A 20,369-nucleotide genomic window follows, 5' to 3' on the forward strand; every position below is an offset into this window, starting at 1 on the left:
TACAGGAGTGCTGATGCATAGGGGCATATGTACCCCAATGTTCATAGCAGCACTCTCCACAATAGCCAAAACATGGAAAGAGCCTAATTGTCCATCAATTGACAAATGGATCAAGAAGATGTGGTTTATCTATACAATGGAATACTCCATGGCAATGAGAAAGAATGAAATCTGGCCATGTGTAGCAACATAGATGGAACTTGAGGGTGTTATGCTGAGTGAAATAAGTCAGGCAGTGAAGAACAGATACCATATGTTTGCACGTATAGGAGGATTAGGAGGAACTTAACGGAGGACCATGGGGGAGAAGAAGAGGAAAAATAGTGGGGGAGAGGGAGGGAGGCAAACCATGATAGATTCTTGAATGCCGAGAACAAACTGAGCGCTGATAGGGGTGGGGGGGATGGGAAGGGGGATAATAGGCATGGAGGAGGGCACTTGCGGGGATGAGCACTGGCTGTTATATGGAAACCAACTTTACCATAAACTATTTTAAAATATAAATGAATGAAATAGGCACATTTATAGGGACAGAACATAGATTAGTTGTTGTTTAGGTCTAGGGAGATGAAGGCTTGTAGTGGGGGAGGAAGAAATCATTAAAGGGATTTTTTGGTTTTATTTCTTTGAGGTGATGAAATGTCAAAAACTGATGTGATAGTTACAAATATCTATAAATATACAAAAAAACATTAAATATTAAATTTGAGTCCATTGTATGATTGGTGAATTATTTCTCATGATGTTAAAAAACTGAAGTGCCTAGAGCCTCATTTATGAAATATTCATGATAAAAATGTTTAATTTGGGAGTGCTGGAGTAACTCATTTGGTTAAGCATCCAATTTCGGCTCAGGTCATGATCATGGTACATGAGTTTGAGCCCGACATTGGGGTCTGCTGACAGGTCAGAGCCTGGAACCTACTTCAGACTCTGTGTCTCCCTCTCTCTACCCCTCCCCCACTCACGTACTGTCTCTCTCTCAAAAATAAACATTTAAAAAATAAAAAAATAAAAAAAATAAAAAAAGAATTATGTCAGGGACTAAAATAGTAATATATGAGATCAACCACCATAGTAATAATGGTTTTAGTCAAATACCATCCATGGATGATAAAAGTAGTAGGTGAATGTCTGAAGAGCAGCACAGTATTTACACAATTGCAAAGGCATCCAGTACCAGTCACTTATTAATTAGAAAGGGAAAAATAAAACTTTAGAGTAGACTGGGGTACCTGGATGGCTCAGTCAGTTGAGCGTCCAACTTTGGCTCAGGTCACAATCTCATGGTTTGTGGGTCTGAGACCCACGTAGATTCTGCACTGTCAGACTGTCAGCATCGATCTTGCTTCAGATCCTCTACCTCCCTCTCTCTGCCCCTCCCCCACTTGTACTCTTCAAAAATAAACAAACATTTTTAAAAACCTTAACAGTAGATTAAGTCAATGAACATAACATTAACCAACTTTTCCAAGTGAAGGTCACCAACACCGGGGCCCTGTGCCTCCTGGTGTGATGAAGACTTGATATGAATTTCCAGACAGAAGTTCTGATTCAGTGGATCTGGAGTAGGCCATAGGATTCACATTGGAAACAAGCTCCCCTGCAGCAGACCACTGACTACTTTGTCTACCATTACTCTTCAATGATCTGTGGGCTTCTGGAAAGTGTTCCTGGCTACCATTTGTATCTGAGCACATGTTGTTCTTCCATTTGCAGAAATTCCATCCATTGGAAACCTTTCTACACATCTGAGAACTACCCCATGTCTCTGAGCCTACCATCACTGGCACTCTAAAGCTGAAGCTCTCCTTGCTTACCTTTATGGCTGTCTGTTTCTTTGGAATTCTGGGAGTTAATCATCAGCTGAAGCAAATCCACTCGGTGCTGGAAGCAGAAAGAAATTACAAGGACAAAAAGTCACTTGTGAAGTCAAAATTGAGTGAGGGGTGTAGGACTTAACTTCTTTCCTGAGAATATGGTCCCTTTTGCACAAAGATCTAACTAGTTTTTACAGAGTCATCACTAAACAAAAACATCCAGCTACAATTTAGAGAACAGGATGCTTCCCTGACAGGAATCCAGCTATTGTGTCCCACTGTTTTTTGTTCTTGCCTTCAGCTTTTCTGGCTTTTGACCACAGCTTCCTGGCCAAAGAATTGCCTGCTCCCTCTCCTGTCATATCTGTTTGCTCGGGAGAAAGTCCCTATGCCAGTCCTTTCTAACTCTGTCCATAATTCTTAATGAATGGTCACATAGATCAATCCCCTGACCTCTGCAAACTCCATGGGGAGCTTCTGTATCAGCATCTTCCATGCCCCACCCTCTCAGAACTCTGCACAATCTTCAGGGACTACCTGGGGTACCTATCCCTGTCTCCCTGTCCTGCATACATTCTTTTCTGGCCACCAGAAAAGGCATGAAGGCAAAACTGGCTTAGCCAGCTTGCAGCCAGAGTGTCCAGAGAAGACTCCTCCCCACTCCAGACAATGGCAGGCTCAAGTTTAACACAGACTATACCCCCCCACCCTGTACCTGATAGGATCTTCCACTGGAGAAGGTGTAAAATAAGAGCCTTGGAGTTGAAAGAATCATTTGTCAGTATAAGATCTTAGAAATTATGCTACCAGGAAAATGATTTTACACAATAATTTTTACCCTTTCACAACTTATTGAAGGAAAGTGGTGGTTTTTCTCTCACCAAATTTTATTCAGTGGCATACTAGTTGTCATGCTTATTATTACATTTTAAACATTCCCTGACTTATTTTCTTATCTCCTTCCCTGTCCTCTGCCTTCTTCATTCTCCCTGAAACATTAGAACTCTTTTGCTCTAAACTCTACAGTTCTCTGCCTACCATAAGAGATGAATCATTGGGTTCTACTCCTGATGCAAAGACTACATTGTATGTTAACTAATTTGAATTTAAATTTAAAAAAATAAGTGCACACATGAGATGTATACAACTCAGTAAAAGATCAAAAACGAACACCCACATGTAACCACCACTGGATTTACCTTTTGTTTATCTTTGAGGCGACTTTCCTTCATCCTCTTTACAGATTTTGTGAAAAAATTAATAACACTTTTTGGGAACAGCCAGATATTAAATAGTTCAAAAACTGGGGTAAGGAATGGGAAGAGCACTGTAAGGGAAAAGAACAATGGAAAGCACAGTGAAAATGCAAAATTTACTTGAAATAATTATAATTTCTCCTTCCAATCACAGGAGTAAAAGACACCAGGAGTCATTCCCTCTATGACCTTTACTTGAAATTTCAAGCCAATGGCTAAGCCAAGGAAGTCACACATGCAGACCACCACTATAGCAGTGAGATCAGTGTCCCCTTCCACATCTTTGGAGTAACCAAAGCAACAGAATTACATTCCTGGATATCTTAGCTTTTACTTTTGGACTGGAGTCTCTTTGGATAAATCAGACCATAATATGCTAGTCTAATTAATCATGCTATTTAAGGGGCACCTAGGTGACTCAGTTGGTTAAGAGACCCACTCTTGATTTCTGATCAGCTCATGATCTCATGGTTTCTGGGATGGAGCCCTACATCAGCCTCTGTGCTGACAGCATGGAGCCTGCTTGCAATTCTCTCTCTCTCTCTCTCTCTCTCCCCCCCCCACTCTTCTCACTATCTCTCTCTGCTCACACTCTCCCTCTGTCTCTCAAAACAAATAAATAAACATTTTTTAAAGGCAAAAAATCATGCTGCTTGAGAAATTGTTGTCAGGAGAGACGCTGCCTGGTGACCAGAAAGATTCTTGCGGCTCTCTCATCCTTCCTTTGCTGACACCGTCCATCTTTCAGGGACCCCTGGATCTGGCCAGAGCAGGACTCTGGCATGCTGGCTCCTGAACTACGAACATGAAGCTTGATTGAAAAAAGCCTGACAGACACTACTAGTGATATTCCAAGAGTTTCATACACTATTCTCTGCCAACTATAAAACCATGCTTCTACAGATTCTAACACTTTGAAGACATTTGTAAAAGACAAAACCATCTGAAGAATTTCAAGAACCACACTTTGGAAAGTGTGGATGTAGACTGAACTTCATCTAACAGTGCTGGAGTCTCACTACCTCAAAAAACAAGCCAAACTACATATGGTGGAGAGTCCCAAATACCACTACCAGTAGGGAAACAAAATAACCAAACGATCAACAAGAGAAACCAAGAGACACCATCCAAAGAACACTTCCTGAACAGAAAGGCCCTGAACAGTCAAAAGGGCCCTCTCTAATACCACAGAACTCGCAGGGGCCATGTGTACAACAAGCTTTTAAAATTAACAAGAGATGTAAAGCTAACCGAAATGACAAAACGGAAGAACTCTCCTCCAAAGAAATTCCAGGAAGAAATGACAGTTAAAGAACTGCTCAAAACAGATATAAGCAACATAACTGAACAAAAATTTAGAACAATAATTATAAAATTAATAGCTGGACTTGAAAAAAGCATGGAGGACATCAGAGAAACTATGGCTACAACACTATGGAGCTTGAAACTAGTTACGATGAATTAAAAAATGCTATAAATGAGAAACAAAATAAAATTGAGGTGTCCAATGCACGCATTGAAGAGGCAGAAAGGAGAATAAGTGATTTACAAGACGCAATTATAGAAAAAGAAGAAACTCAGAAAAAGAGAGATAAACTGATCCAGGAACAAGAAAGAAGAGTTCGAGAGCTCAGCGATACAATCAAACAGAACAATATCCATATCATAGGAATCCTAGAAGAGGAAGAGAGAGGGGAGGGAAAGGTGCTGTAGGAGTCCTGAAACAAACGATAGCAGAGAACTTCCTCATCCTAGGCAGGAAACAGACATTGAAATCCAAGAGGCATACAGAACTCCACTCAGACGTAACTTGAATCAATCTTCTGCACGACATATCACAATGAAACTGGCAAAATATAAGGACAAAGAGAGAATTTTGAAAGGAGTTGGGGAGAAAAGGACCCTAACATACAAAGGGAAACCTATCAGAGTGGTAACAGACCAATCTACTGAAACATGGCAGGCCAGAAAGGAATGGCAGGAGATCTTCAATGTGATGAACAGAAAAAATATGCAGCCAAAAATCCTCTATCCAGCAAGCCTGTCATTCAGAATAGTAGGAGAGATAAAAGTCTTTCCAAATAAACAAACATTGAAAGAATTTGTCACCATTAAACCAGCCCTACACGAAATCCTGAGGGGAACTCTCTGAGGGAAATGTTACAAGGAATGCAAGATACTAGAGACACCACCACAAGCGTGATTCCGATAAAGGACACAATGACTCTAAACCCATATATTTCAATAATAACACTAAATGTAAATGGGCTGAATGCTCCAATCAAAAGACATAGGGTAGCAGAATGGATAAAAAAACAAAATCCATTTATTTGCTATCTAAAAGAAACGCATTTTAGACTGGAAGATACCATCAGATTAAAAGTAAGGAGATGGAGAAATATATATCATGCTACTGGAAGTCAAAAAAATGCTGGAGTCGGGGCGCCTGGGTGGCTTATTGGTTAAGCGTCCGACTTTCGCTTAGGTCATGATCTCGCGGTTCGTGGGTTCGAGCCCCGCATCGGGCTCTGTGCTGACTGCCAGCTCAGAGCCTGGAGCCTGTTTCAGTCTGTGACTCCCTCTCTCTCTGACCCTCCCCTGCTCACGCTGTCTCTCTCTCTCTCCCTCTCTCCTAGAAACAAATAAAACATTTTTTAAAAATTCTTTAAAAAAATGCTGGAGTAGCTATACTTATATCAGACAAACTGGACTTTAAATTAAAGACAGTAACAAGGGATAAAGAAGAGCTTTATATAATAATTACAAGGTCTATCCATCAGGAAGAACTAACAATTATAAATGTCTATGCATCGAATAAAGAAGCATTAAATACATAAAACAATTAATCACAAACAGAAACAATCTTATGGATAAGAATGTGCTAATAGCAAGGGACTTTAATACTCCACTTACAGCAATGGATAGATCAACCAGGCAGAAAATCACTAAAGAAACAATGGACTTGAATGACACATTGGACCAGATGGATGTGACAGATATATTTAGAACTCTACATCCTGAGGCCAGGGAATTCACTTTCTTCTCAAGTGCGCATGGCACATTCTCCAAGGTAGATCACATACTGGGACATAAAAGAGCCCTCAATAAATATAAAAGAATTGAGATCATACCATGCACACTGTAAGATCACAATGGAATGGTATCAATCACAGGAAGAAGTCTGGAAAACCTCTAAAAACATGGAGGTTAAAGAACACCCTACTAAAGAATGAAAGGGTCAATCAGGCAATTAGAGAAGAAATTTAAAAAATATATGGAAACAAATGAAAATGAAACAATCCAAACTCTATGAGATGCGGAAAAGGTAGTCCTAATAGGAAAGTACATTACACTCCGGGCCTATTTCAAGAAATTATAAAAAGCAACATGGACAGCAACATGCAGGAGAATGAAACTCGATCATTTTCTCACCCCATACACAAAAATAAACTCAAAATGGATAAAGGACCTGAACGTGAGACAGGAAACCATCAAAACCCTAGAGGAGAAAGCAGGAAACAACCTCCTTGACCTCCACCGCAGCAATTTCTTACTTGACACATCCCCAAAAGCAAGGGAATCAAGAGCAAAAATAAACGATTGGGACCTCATCAAGATTAAAAGCTTCTGCACAGCCAAGGAAACAACCCAGAAAACTAATAGGCAACCAACGGAATGGGAAAGGATAGTTGCAAATGACATATCAGATAAAGGGCTAGTATCCAAAATCTATAAGGAACTCACCAAACTCCACACCCGAAAAACAAACAACCCAGTGAAGAAATGGGCAGAAGATATGAACAACCACTTCTCCAAAGAGGACATCCAGATGGCCAACAGACACATGAAACGATGCTCAGCACCCCTCCTCATCAGGGAAATACAAATCAAAACCACACTGAGATACCACCTCATGCCAGTGAAGAGTGGCTAAAATGAGCAAATCAGAGAACTCTAGATGCTGGCGAGGATGTGGAGAAATGGGCACCCTCCTACACTGTTGGTGGGAATGTAAACTGGTACAGTCCCTCTGGAAAACAGTGTGGAGATTTCTCAAAAAATTAACCATAGAACTCCCCTATGACCCAGCAATAGCACTAGTATGAATTTGCTCAAGGGATACCGGAGTGCTGATGCAGAGATGCACATGTATCTCAATGTTCATAGCAGAACTCTCAACAATAGCCAAAACATGGAAAGAGCCTAAGTGTCCATCAACGGACGAATGGATCAAGATGATGTAGTTTATCTATACAATGGAATACTCCATGGCAGTGAGAAAGAATGAAATCTGGCCATGTGTAGCAACATGCATGAAACTTGAGGATATTATCCTGAACGAAATAAGTCAGGCAGAGAAGGACAGATAATATGTGTTTGCACGTTTAGGAAGAACTAAATGGAGGACCGTAAAGGAGAAGAAGGGGGAAATAGTGGGGAAGAGGGAGGGAGGCAAACCATGAGAGATTCTTGTATGCTGAGAACAAACTGAGGACTGATATGTATGGGGGTGAGGGGAAGGGGGGAGATGGGCATGGAGGAGGGCACTTGTGGTGATGAGCACTGGGTGTTATATGGAAACCAACTTGACAATAAACTATTTAAAAAAAAACACAAAGATTATTGGGAAACTCACAAATATGAGGAAAGTAAACATTCTACTCCTATATAACCAATGGTTCAAAGAAGAAATCAAAGGGTAATTAGGAATTATAGAGAGATTGATACAAATGAACACATGACATACCGAAACTCATGGGATGTAGCAAATACTGTAACCAGAAAGAATTTTATTGCTTAATTGTCTACTTTCATAGGAACCAAGATTTCAAATCATGGAACCAGATTTCTGTCAAACACATGCTGAAAAGAAAAAAAAGACGGACAGAAAGAAAGAAAGAAAGAAAGAAAGAAAGAAAGAAAGAAAAAAAGAAAGAAAGAAAGAAAGAAAGAAAAAGGAAAGAAGGAAAGAAAGAAACAAGAGGAAGCTAAACCCAGAGCAAATAGAAGGAAGCAAATAATAGAGAGACAAGAGCAGAAACATATGAACTACAAAATAAAAAAAGCTTGGTCATTCATTTAGCTAGACTGACTTAAAGCAAAAAGGAGAGAAGACTCAAATTACTATCATCAGAAATGAAAGGAGAGATTACTACTGACATTACAGAGATAAAAAAGACTCTAAAGGAATCCCATGAACTGTATGCCAATAAATTAGAAAATTTAGATGAAATGAAAACATTCCTAGAAAACACAAACTGGAAAGTGACATTAAAAAAATAGGCAATCTGAAAAACAAATTAAAACACCGAGCTGTGGTGAAGAAACTACCTACAAAAAGAAGCTCAGCTCCAGATGGTTTCACAGGTGAGTTTTAGCAAATATTTCAAGTAGAATCAACATCAATTTTGCACAAACTCTTCCAAAAAATAGAAGAGGCAGGAACACTTCCAAACTCATTCAATGAGGCCAGTATTACTCTGAAAATAAAACCAAAGATAGCAAAGAACAAGAAAACTACAAACCAATGTATTTTATGACATGGATGCACATATCCTCACCAAAATACTAACAAACTGAATCCAGCAACATATCAAAAGAAGGATACACCATAACCAAGAGGAGCTTATCCAGCAATGCAAGGTTATATAATATAGCATAACAACAACATATTTTTTAAAAAACCACATAGCCATCTCAATATATGCAGAAAAAGTATTTGACAATACTTTTGTCTGACACCTTTTTGCAACAAAAACACTCAACAAACTAGGAAAAGAATATTCCCAATCTGATAAAGGACATCTACAAAAACTCCGAGCTAACACCACACTTAATGGAAATAGACTGAACACTTTCCCCTAAGATTAAACCAAACAATATTTGTATTAAGCCATTGAAATTCTTGAGTTTATCTTTTATAAGAGTATACTCCAGTTAATACAGGGTTTATATAACCTTTTGTCTTTTTTTTTTTTTTTACAAATAGTTTATTGTCAAGTTGGTTTCCATATAACACCCAGTGCTCATCCCCGCAAGTGCCCTTCTCCATGCCCATCTCTCCCCTCCCCCCCCACCCATCAGTCCTCAGTTTGTTCTCAGAATTCAAGAGTCTCTCATGNATCAGAGAACTCTAGATGCTGGTGAGGATATGGAGAAATGGGCACCCTCCTACGCTGTTGGTGGGAATGTAAACTGGTGCAGCCCCTCTGGAAAACAGTGTGGAGGTTCCTCAAAAAATTAACCATAGAATTCTCCTATGACCCAGCAATAGCATTGCTAGGAATTTACCTTAGGGATATAGGAGTGCTGATGCATAGGAGCACATGTACCCCAATGTTTATTGCAGCACTCTCAACAATAGCCAAAACATGGAAAGAGCCTAAGTGTCCATCAATGAACGAATAGATCAAGAAGATGTGGTTTATCTATACAATGGAATACTACATGATACAGAGAATTCTTATATCTCAATAACAAAAAGACAAACAACTGAACTATAAATAGGCAATAATCTGAATACACATTTATCTAAAAAAGTTATGAAATAGCCAAAAAGCATACAAAAAATTACTCAACCTGACTAGCCAATAGAGAAATGCAAAACAAAACCACAATAAGATACCCTTTCACATCCATTAAGGTAGACAGCATCAAAAAGGTAGACAAGCGTAGACCACATGACTATCAAGGATAGTCAGAAACTGGAACCTTTATACCTTCTGGTAGGAATGTAAATCATGTAGCTATTGTGGAAAACAGTTTGGCAGTTCCTTATTAAGTTAAACACACTTACTATACCTTAGCTATATAGCAAGTTACTACATACATTAGTAATTCCACCTCTGAGTAACTACCAAAAAGGTTGAAAACGGGTATTCAAACAAAAAACTTTTATACGAATGTTCATAGCAGCACTATTCCAAATACTCAAGAGTTGTAAACATCTCAAATGTCCATCAAATGAATGAAGGATAAACAAAATGCAGTATGTCCATATAATGGAATATTATTCTGCCATAAAAAGAAAGGAAGTAATGATGCATGCCTCAACAAAAATAAACTTTGAAAGCATTATACTAATGAAAGAAGCCAGCCACAAAGATCACATGTTATATGATTCTATCTGTATAAAGATCCAGAAAAGGCAAATCAATTAAGATAGAAAGTAGATTCGTGGTGGCTTAGGGTTAAGGAAAGCGGGATGTAATGCTAAAAAACTATAGGATTTCTGAGAGGATAATATTCTAACCATTGACTGCGTAAAAGTTACATGAATCTTTGAATGTCCCCAAAACCACTTTTTTTCAGTTTTGTTGACTTATAATAGACCTATGATACTACATATAAGTTAAGATGTACTGCATAATTCCTTAACAAACATTTATAAAGAAACAATCACCACAATAAGATTAGCTGACATGATCCATAATCTCATATAGTTAAAAAGAACACAATATTTTCCATTATGATGATAACTTCTAGAATCAACTCTCTCAGCAATTTACAAATACATCATACAGCAGTGTTAACTATAGTCATCATGTTGTAAATTACCATTCCAGTACTTATCTCCCTTATAACTGAATGTTTGTACCTTTGATCACCTTCATTCAATTCCTACCCTTTCACTCTTACTTCTAGTAACCACAAATCTGATCTCATCTCTGTATGATTTTGGTTCTTGGTTGTTATTGTTGTTTTATCCTACATGTATTAAGATCATATAGTATCTATCTTTCTCTGTCTGACTCTTCACTTATCGTAAAGCCTTCAGGATCCATCCACATTGTCCAATACAGAATTTCCCTTCATTTTATGGCTCAAAAAGATACCACATTTTCTTCATCTATTCCTTTATCAACAAAATTCAAGCCAAAAAAACAATTGAATTATACATTATATTTTAAATGAAGTTATATCTCAATAAAATTGTAGACTGGTAGGAAGGGAGAATCTGAGGGAGGAAGGAGGAGGAGAAGGAAAGAAAAAAGGGAGGAGAAAAAGGGAAAAAATGTAGTGTACATACATAATGAGAAGAAAAATGGATCAAGGAATGAAAATTTTAAGAGCTTCTTGGTATTTTCCACAAAGGGATCTCGTGGGTTGTTGAGGGAATCAATGTTCACTCCAAACGATGTGCTAGTAATCACATCCATGCTGTAGGCCCCAAGGATACTGAGTAGAGAAAAAACACATGGATACATAAAATCAGCACCTCTTTACTATTCTTATCCAGCACATGCAGCAAGAAGTGATGTAGTTTCTGATGTCCAGGGAAGACAAGAGACACACTCTTAGAACAGAACCACCTGTTGGATAATCTAAACAGTCTATATGCCATCATACTCACTCAAGTGTTTATGAGGTGCTAGCGATGCAGCCGGCTTTTTGCTAGGAGCAATGGGGATACTATGGCAAGTTAGACACACCTCTGAGCTCCATGAGCTCAGACATGGAGGAATAGAGACCCAAAATCAGACAAATTACAGTAGTGTGTTTTGAGTATGGACAATAGGAGCCAGATAAGTACTGTCTGAGCAAGAAACAGTGGAATAATTAACGCCTTCCTAGAGGAGTTAAGAAAGGTAAAACTGACCTGGATCTTCTCAAACCTCTGTACCTCTGTTCTATGCTCAGAGCTGATTTCTCTGCAACACATTACAGAACAGCAACATCCTGTTCTGTGTTTACAGGAACATCATCCATTCTTCTTTACACCCTACTAAGGGTCCTGAAATATCCTCTCTTCCTCAACTCCAGTGATCTGAGCTTGCCCTGAGGACACACTCATAGCTGGAAAATGTAAGAACTAAGAATGTTCCTAGTCAAAATATATATGCCAAATTACTCCAAAATTGATTCGCAGGATGCCATAGCTAAGTGATCTTATCCACTAGTTTTCCTAGGACAGTCCCAATGTACATCTGGTCACCCTACATTAATTTAAAAATATCACAGTTTAGGCAAAAAATTTATATAAATATATATGGTCACTCTAACCATCCCATGGGCAGGGCCATCTCTCCTTTGATATTGAAAGAAGAACAAGTGATCATAAAGTTAATATTTAATGTCTTGCTAATATCTTCAAGAAAATGAGGTAGGGGTTTAAGTTGTTCTAAGTTCCACATGATAATTTCTCTACCTCATTCAATGCCCACCAATATGTACAAAGTGCCTTCCCCTCCCACCATTCCATATTCTCCACAATCAATGATTTGGTAAATTATGTTTCTTCTTTTCAAACAATATTATTTTTGTCTTCCAGAATATCCAAGGTGACAATCAAGTAGATAAATTAATACTGCATCATGTACACAAAAGAAGACCTTCTCTCTCCTGACTACCCTGCCTTTCGAGGGGCACTACCTCTTCTTGGGTGGCCCACTGGACTTGTAACACCACACACCTACTTCTGTTTGTTCACTGGACTAACTCAACAGTGGGAATCTGGCTCTGTGGCAGCAGCTGGAAAGTGTCATGACAGAGTCAGAAGCCCAGCAGGTGCAGCTCTACTTACTCCTTCAAGGTAACAGGCTTGCCTTTCTCTGCCTCCTTCCTCAGGTTCCTCACCAACACATCTCCATACTGGCCAACAATGGGGAACATCTACACACAAATACAACATGACCTGAAGTTAAATTGGAAAATCAAAAACAACGTGGCTTTCACAAACATAGAGCAAGGATTTTTTGTTGTTTTTTTAAAGCAGTGATTTTTTTTTAATAACAAATCTTATTATGTCTCTTTTAGGCCATGAAGATAAAATTTCCCTTTTAAAAAGCCCAAATTCAGCAGACTACCCTTAACAGATGGACTATGATCTTAGTTTCTATCTGTGCCCAGGTGCATTCCTTAACTTCCTAATTGAAAGTCCTCCCTTTCTTACCTCCTTGAGCTTTCCACTGGTGAAGGTTGGAGACAGTACTGTTCGTATTCTCTTCCATTGTTCATCCTCAGACAGAGAGATGGCATTTTTCATAAATCCCACTGGACCAAAAGACTAGAGTCAAAGAAAAGACATATTGCCTTACATAAGTTTTGGAGGTCTCTCAGAGGATGTGGAAAATTTGTGAAGCGGGCAGAAATTATTCAACAAACACTTAATGACTGTCTACTTAGTAGCAGGCCCTATGCCAGATGCTCATTAAATATCTATCCCAAATGCCTAGCTTCCTACAGGGCTAAAGGAGACATCCAGCCACCTGATGTGCTTCCCAGCCTTTATATTCCAATCTCCTTTTAAATGTAAATGTGGCTGGGGAAATCCTGTAGAGATTTAGATGCTCTTTATTAAGTTGAGGAAGATTTCCTTGTTCCTAGTTTGTGAGTTATAAATGTGGGTGAGTATTGCAGATATCTATATTAAAACAAAATATAGTTTTGGAAGATGAAGAAAGATTTGAGCTATTTGGCTTGATAGACCAGTCCCAACTGAGAAATTCCTCCAGGGGAATACACAGGATTAACACTAGTCCTTCTCCTAAACTGTGCAGAGTAGAAGTGGATTGGTAGAGATAGCCAGAGAGCCCTGGCAAACTGTATACTGCCTCAGACCAGTTCTGTCTTCACATATATCTGTAGCAGGGGCAACTCAAAAACAGAGGTCATGATATGGTAATTTAAAAAAACCCAGTTAGTTGTTAACACTAAAAATATTAGGAATCTGGGGTGCCTGAGGGGCTTAGTCAGTTAAGTGTCTGACTCTTGATTTTGGTCCAGGTCATGATCTCACAGTTTGTGGGATCAAGCCCCATGTCAGGATACTTGCTGTCAGCACAGAGTCTGCTTGGGATTCTCTCTCTCCATCTCTCTGCCCCGCCCCCATGCTTACTCAGGCTCGCTCACTCTCTCTCAAAATAAGTAAATAAACTTTAAGAAAAAAAGATTAGAAATCTATCTGCTATTATAAAGAAATAATGCAATTATATGGAAATCTTTTCCCCCCTGTATTTTCCTAAAGGGACAGAAGGAAAAAGAGAGAGAGAGAATTCTATTCTCAGTTGGGACTTGTCTATCAAGCCAAATAGCTCAAATCTTTCTTCATCTTCCAAAACTATATTTTGTTTTAATATAGATATCTCCAATACCCATTCACATTTATAACTCACAAACTAGGAACAGAGGAAATCTTCCTCAACTTAATAAAGAGCATCTAAAAAACCCCACAGCTAACTGATATGATATCATCAAGATGATGGAACAGGACATGTCAGCCTCTGTAACCCCACAAAGAACAAGAATTAGACAGCTATCCACAAACAAAAACAGGCCCAAGAGCTTCAGAGTCCATTTAAGCAGCTTTACCTTCACCGTAGAGCAAAACTCCTGAGAATAACTGCACAGCAAGAGTAGGGAGAATAGCTTCATTCTGCCTGCCTCACCCTGGACCCCAGGCCAGCACTGCTCAGTACCAGGAAGACACTTTCCAGCCTGAGAGGGGTCCGTGCTGAGTATTAGACAAAAGGGTGAGGGAAATTTTCCCTTTCAGGGTATGACACAAGAGACCCACTTTGGTTTCAAACTTCCCAGAGATGACACAGCTGACACATCTAGAGATGGTTACGAACAAAAAAGGGCAGGACTACCAGTATCGGCCAAGTGGCATGAGTAACCATAGTTCTCTATGTCCTGCTCTGCAGAGGACCCTACAAACCTTAGCTGCTAAGGAACAAGCAGCTGGCACAATACTGTGCACCTTCTAAAGATTTTGCTGCTTATAGTCCCACAGGTTTTCACAATGGTGTATTACAGCTTCCTGAGTCCTGCTCTGCCTTATCTCCTCTCACCTGAGTTGCTTCAGCCGGTGTCAACACCAACACCCTGAGCCTGGAAACTGTACCAGCAGCCATTCCTGGCCTCTGTGACTGGGCATATGTACAAACCAGCCCAGGCCCCAGCTGCTCCTCAGGTTTCTGAGGCCAGGCCTAACTCCTGTCACTGGAATGCACTACCACTTGAGACCACAGATAAACCCTGAAGCTGTAAAACTACACAGCTTGTGTGAACTCCAGTCAGGAGCCCCCACTGCCATGCATGCACCAGTGGCTAGCCTCTGAAGCCACCAAAGTACCCAAAGAGAGCCCAGGCACTCAAAGCTACCTGTGTACCCACAGTTGGCCATAGTCTCCACCAGTGGCCTGAGCCTGGTTTTGAGCACGCACCTGCTCTCAGCTCCCACAGTTGAGCATATGCATAGCTCTAGTTCTAGCCACCATTCTGCTTGCTCCAATCTCCTGGTGCTGGATCTGGTGGTGCTACCGAAGACCCCAACAGCTGTGCAACCACAAAGAACCCTCCACTGCTCTTGCTGCCAAGGACATGCAGTGGCTAACGTGGCCCCCAACTGCCTAAATCAACCATACCCTCCTGGATTATTTCAATTTATCCAGTCAGAGTGGGGGGGAGGGGCGAGAAGAAGAAGAAGAAGAAGAAGAAGAAGAAGAGGAGGAAGAGGAAGAAGAAGAAAGAAGGAGGAGGAGAAAGAAGGAAGAAGGAAAAAGATGGAGGAAGAGGAGGAAGAGGAGGAGGAGGAGGAGGAGGAGGAGAAGGAGAAGGAGAAGGAGAAGGAGAAGGAGGAGGAACTAGGAAAAAAAGCCTACAGGACTTAGAGGACACCATCAAGTGAAACAATATTCACAAACGGGAGACCCAGGAGGAGAAGGAAAAAGTGGGAAGAATGCTTACTTAAAGAAACAGTGGCTGAAAACTTCCCAAACCTAGGGAGATATAGGGAGATCTTAGGACATAAAGCATAAAAGTCCTCCATAAGGTTGAATCCAAAATAGACTTCACCAAGACACATTATAATAAAACTCAAAAATTAAAAAATTAAAAAATCTTGAAACGATTAGGAGAAAAGGAGCTCATCTGTCGGGAGCCATTTCTGAACTCATAAGTTAAGAAAAAACTCCTTGTGAGGTTAAGGTAAGTTGCACGGACTCTTACCATCAGATGGCGACCAATATCCACTCCCACCCAATTGTTTCTGCTTGAGCACCAACCCCCCCCCATGACACCCCGTTGATTGGTATTCAGAGTTACGCATTCTGGCCTTGATATGCTGACTGCACTTTGTTAAGGAACTTACTGTAGGAACTTCTTCTTTTGTGGTTATGGGACAAACACAGTTCCTGAAAGACCTGCTTTTCTTAATACCTCCCATTAAGTGATAAACAGGCTATTGGCCCCTCCTCACAAAGAACTAACCTTTGCCTTTACTATGCTAATGCCACCTCTGGGGTGTTCCCCATACCCTTTTGCATATCAATGTTCTAGAGAATCTTTACTGATAAAAGAATTTATCATCAGAATGCCACTTCTGTGTTGTCCCCCAAACACTAAATCATAAAATAAAGTTGAGTCTCAGACAGTGTGGAGAGGTCTGGCTGGTGACCAGAAATAATCTCATGCCTTCCTCATCCCACCCTTGCTGACACTGTCCATCCTTCAGGGACCCCTGGACCTGGCCGGAGCTGGACTCCAGCACTCATCACATACAAGGGGAACATCCATGAGGCTACCAGCTTATTCCTCAGCAGAAATATTGAGAGCCAGAAGTTAGTGGGTGATTTATTCAAAGTGCTGGGGAAAAAAAATACCATCCAAGAATACTTACCCAGAAAAGAAGACCTTCTGAAAAGAGAGAGAATTTGGGGTCCCCGAGTGGCTCTGTTGATTAAGCATCTGACTCTTGATTTTGGCTCAGGTCACAATCTCATAGTTAGTATGATCGAGCCTAGCATGTCTTTGAGCTGTTAGCACAGAGCCTGCTTGCGATTCTCTCTCTACTCCTCTCTGCCCCTCCCCTACTCATGCTGTCTCTCTCTCTCTCTCAGAAATAAAAAATAAAACATTAAAAAATTTGAAATTACATGAAAGTATAAAATCTCACTGGTAAATGTAAATGTGTAGTCAAATTCAGAACACAGTGATATTGTACTGGTTATAGCCAAATCACTTATAACTCTAGTGAAAGGTTAAAAGACAAATAATTAAAATAACAAATAATTTGTTAAATATACAATATAAAAATATGTAAATTGGGACATCAAAAACATAAAATAGGTGCAGGAGGAGTAAAGCATTGAGTTTTTAATATGAACAAAGTTAAGTTCATATTAGCTTAAAATAGACTGCTGTATCTATAAGATGTTTAATGTAAGCTTCCTGGTAAGCAAAAACCTAGAGTAGATACAGAAAAGATAAAAAGGAAAATCAAAACATATCACTATTAAAAAAAAACACCTAAAATCACAAAGGAAGACAGGAAGAAGGAACAATGATCTATAAAACATCTGGATTGCCAAAATGACAACAGTAAATCCTAACCTATCAATAATTACTTTATGTGTAAATGGACAGATAAATGGATAAAGAAAATGGAATATTACCCAGCCTTAAAAAGGAAGGAAACCCTTCCATTTCCAACAACATGGATGAACCTGGATAGCATGGGTAAGATGCTAAGGGAACAAAACTAGACACAGAAGGACAGGAATCCCATTATCCCACTTATAAGTGGAATCTAGAAAAACAAAGTCAAGCTCAGTACAGTGGGTAGGTGGTAGTTATCAGAGGTTGGGTAGGAGGGCATGAGACAGATACTAAACAAATAGTGCAAACTTTTGGTTATAAGATGACTAAGTTCTAGAGACTGAATATACTGCATGGTGATTATAATTATTGACACTGTACTGTATACTTGAAATTTGCTAAAAAAATATATCTTATATGTTCTTATCCTCACCCCCCCCCCACACACACATAGTAACTCTGGGTGGTGATAGTACATTAATTCATTTGTCATACTCATTTCATAATAAAACATAAATCAAAACATCACATATACAGTTTTCATTGTAAATATATATATATTTTTTAATGACAAAAGACTATTTCCTCCTAATATCAAGAACAAGACAGAATGTCCACTCTTACAATGCTTATTCAACAACATAGTACAAATCCTACCTAATGCAATAATACAAAACAAGGAAATAAAAGGCATACAGATTGGAAAGATAAACATCAGAGTGTCCTTATTTCAGGTGACATAATTGTCAATGTAGAAAACATTGAGGAATATAGCAAAGGACACCTCGAGGTGCCTGGATGGTTCAGTTGGTTAAGTGTCCAGATCTGGATTTTGGTTCAGGTTATGATCTCACAGTTAGTGAACTGGAGCCCCACATTGGGTTCTGTGCTGACATCACAGAACCTGCTTGGGATTCTCTCTCTCTCTCTCTCTCTGCCTCTCCCCACTCAAGCCTGCATGCACGTGCTTGTTTCCTCTCTCTCAAAATAAATAAACTTTAGGGGAAAAAAAAGACCACTGCATCAAATAAATAAACTAAGCTAGGTTGTAGGAAACAAAATAAACACAAAAACCAATCACATTTCTATATAATAACAAGAATATGTCAAAACCCATTAAAAACACAACAACAATTATAATCTTTCAAAGAAGGTGAAATACTTCAGATGCACATTAAAAAAAAACATGCATGAGATTTCTATGCAAAGGGCAAAATGTGAGTGAAAAGAATAAAAGAAAACCTAAATAAACACATTCTGTGTTTATGCATTAAGAGACATGGCTTAGTAAAGATACAGATTTTCCACAAATTGATTGATAGGTTTAAATCATGTCTTACAAAGTCTCAGCAAATATTATGTAAACATAGATAAATTGGTTGTAAATTTGTACTGTAAGGCAAAGACACTGTAATAACAAACACAATTCTAACAAAAATAATATGGGAGGAATCACTGGATGTGGTGTTGAGAAGTACTATATGGCTATCGTAAACAAGATAGTGTGGCACCAATGCAGGGATAGATACGGAAATCAATGAACAGAACAAAGAATGAGAAACACACACACACACACACACACACACACACACACACACACACACATGCCCCACTGAATTTTTATATTGGTACAAAAGCAATTCAATGGAGGCACTGGTGCTGGGGCCATTAGACATTCAAGGACCAAAAACAAAGATCCTTGACCTAAACTTCACACTTCACAATTAACACTAAAATTGACACATGAAACGATGCTCAGCATCCCTCCTTATTAGGGAAATACAAATCAAANTGGGGGAGGGAGGGAGGCAAACCATGAGAGACTCTCGTATGCTGAGAACAAACTGAGGGCTGATGGAGGTGGGGCAGAGGGGAAGGGGGGTGATGAGCATGGAGGAGGGTACTTGTGGGGATGAGCACTGGGTGTTATATGTAAACCAACTTGACAATAAGCTACTTAAGGAAAAAAATTTTTTTAAACCTGGATTTTAAAATAATGAATAACAAAAAAAAAAAAAAGAAAAAAGAAAAGAAAAGAAAAGAAAGAAAAGAAAATTCTTGGGACTTGCAGCTAGGTGAAGAGTTTTCAAACATGATGCCAAAGTCAAAACCCATAAAAGGAAAAAACAAATGAACTGGACTTATCAAAATTTAAAAAAAAAGTTTGCTCTGCTGTAGACCCTGATACAACAAAAAGACAAGCTACACACTGTGCCTACAGAAGAATACTAAGAGGGAGACTTTTGGTGATGGAACAGCTCTGTAACATGATTGTGCTGGTGGATACACTAATCTACATGTAAGATAAATATTCAGACAGCAACACACACACACACACACACACACACACACACACACAAATGGGTAAACCTAAAACTGCTGAAATCTGAATAAGCTCTGTGGCTAGAACCAATGACAAATTCTGCTTTGATACTGTCCTATATAGTTAAGCAAGATATTATCTTAGAGGAAACAGCTTGGAGGCCACATGACATGACACCTCCTGGGACAATTTCCAGGGAATCTATTATTATTTTCAAATAAAAGTTTTAGAAATAACTATGTAAATTTAAGATAAATCCATGCCTACCCGCCGGTTTGTGAAGACAGAATAGCATTCTTTCACTAGTACTGTTTTGATCATGTCCGGATCTGTGATAGCCAACACCGGCTGTCGCCCATCATAAAACCTGTGTCAGGGAAACAGCTGATTATTTAACATGCCAGTTTGTGCAATGGCAGCCACTCCTGGAAGTCTAGACTTTTATCCTGATCTTACCTCATCCAATCTCTGAGACCATGGCCAGAAATGACATTAGAACGTTTATTAAGTCTACATGTGTATGTGGGTATTTCTGGGACCATTCTCCATAATTTTTTGCATGTTAAAAATATTTCAAATATTTTAGAAGTACTTCAAACATTTTAAATATTTTGTCTATATTATCAAACAAGAAGATGGATTAGTAAATAA

General features: G+C 39.2%; 1 protein-coding gene across 5 annotated transcripts in view; it reads right to left on the bottom strand.

Moving 5' to 3' along the window:
- LOC144227124 (cytochrome P450 3A12) overlaps positions 1-20,369 on the bottom strand; it is a 105,197-nt gene that overhangs the window by 26,795 nt on the left and 58,033 nt on the right. For 2 of the 5 annotated variants that reach the window (XM_077758669.1, XM_077758673.1), the window contains 6 exons: positions 19,986-20,085; positions 12,969-13,082; positions 12,600-12,688; positions 11,106-11,254; positions 3,020-3,147; positions 1,821-1,887 (listed from right to left, as the gene is read on the bottom strand). In XM_077758669.1, the coding sequence (XP_077614795.1) occupies positions 1,821-1,887; positions 3,020-3,147; positions 11,106-11,254; positions 12,600-12,688; positions 12,969-13,082; positions 19,986-20,085 (647 nt within the window). Of the gene's footprint in view, positions 1-1,820; positions 1,888-3,019; positions 3,148-11,105; positions 11,255-12,599; positions 12,689-12,968; positions 13,083-18,052; positions 18,206-19,985; positions 20,086-20,369 lie in introns of those variants that run through there. The other 3 variants (XM_077758671.1, XM_077758672.1, XM_077758670.1) reach the window with 3 other exon arrangements.

The sequence above is a fragment of the Crocuta crocuta genome, unplaced genomic scaffold (genome assembly GCF_008692635.1).
Source record: "Crocuta crocuta isolate KB4526 unplaced genomic scaffold, BGI_CrCroc_1.0 scaffold273, whole genome shotgun sequence".
Classification (NCBI taxonomy): Eukaryota; Metazoa; Chordata; class Mammalia; order Carnivora; family Hyaenidae; genus Crocuta; species Crocuta crocuta.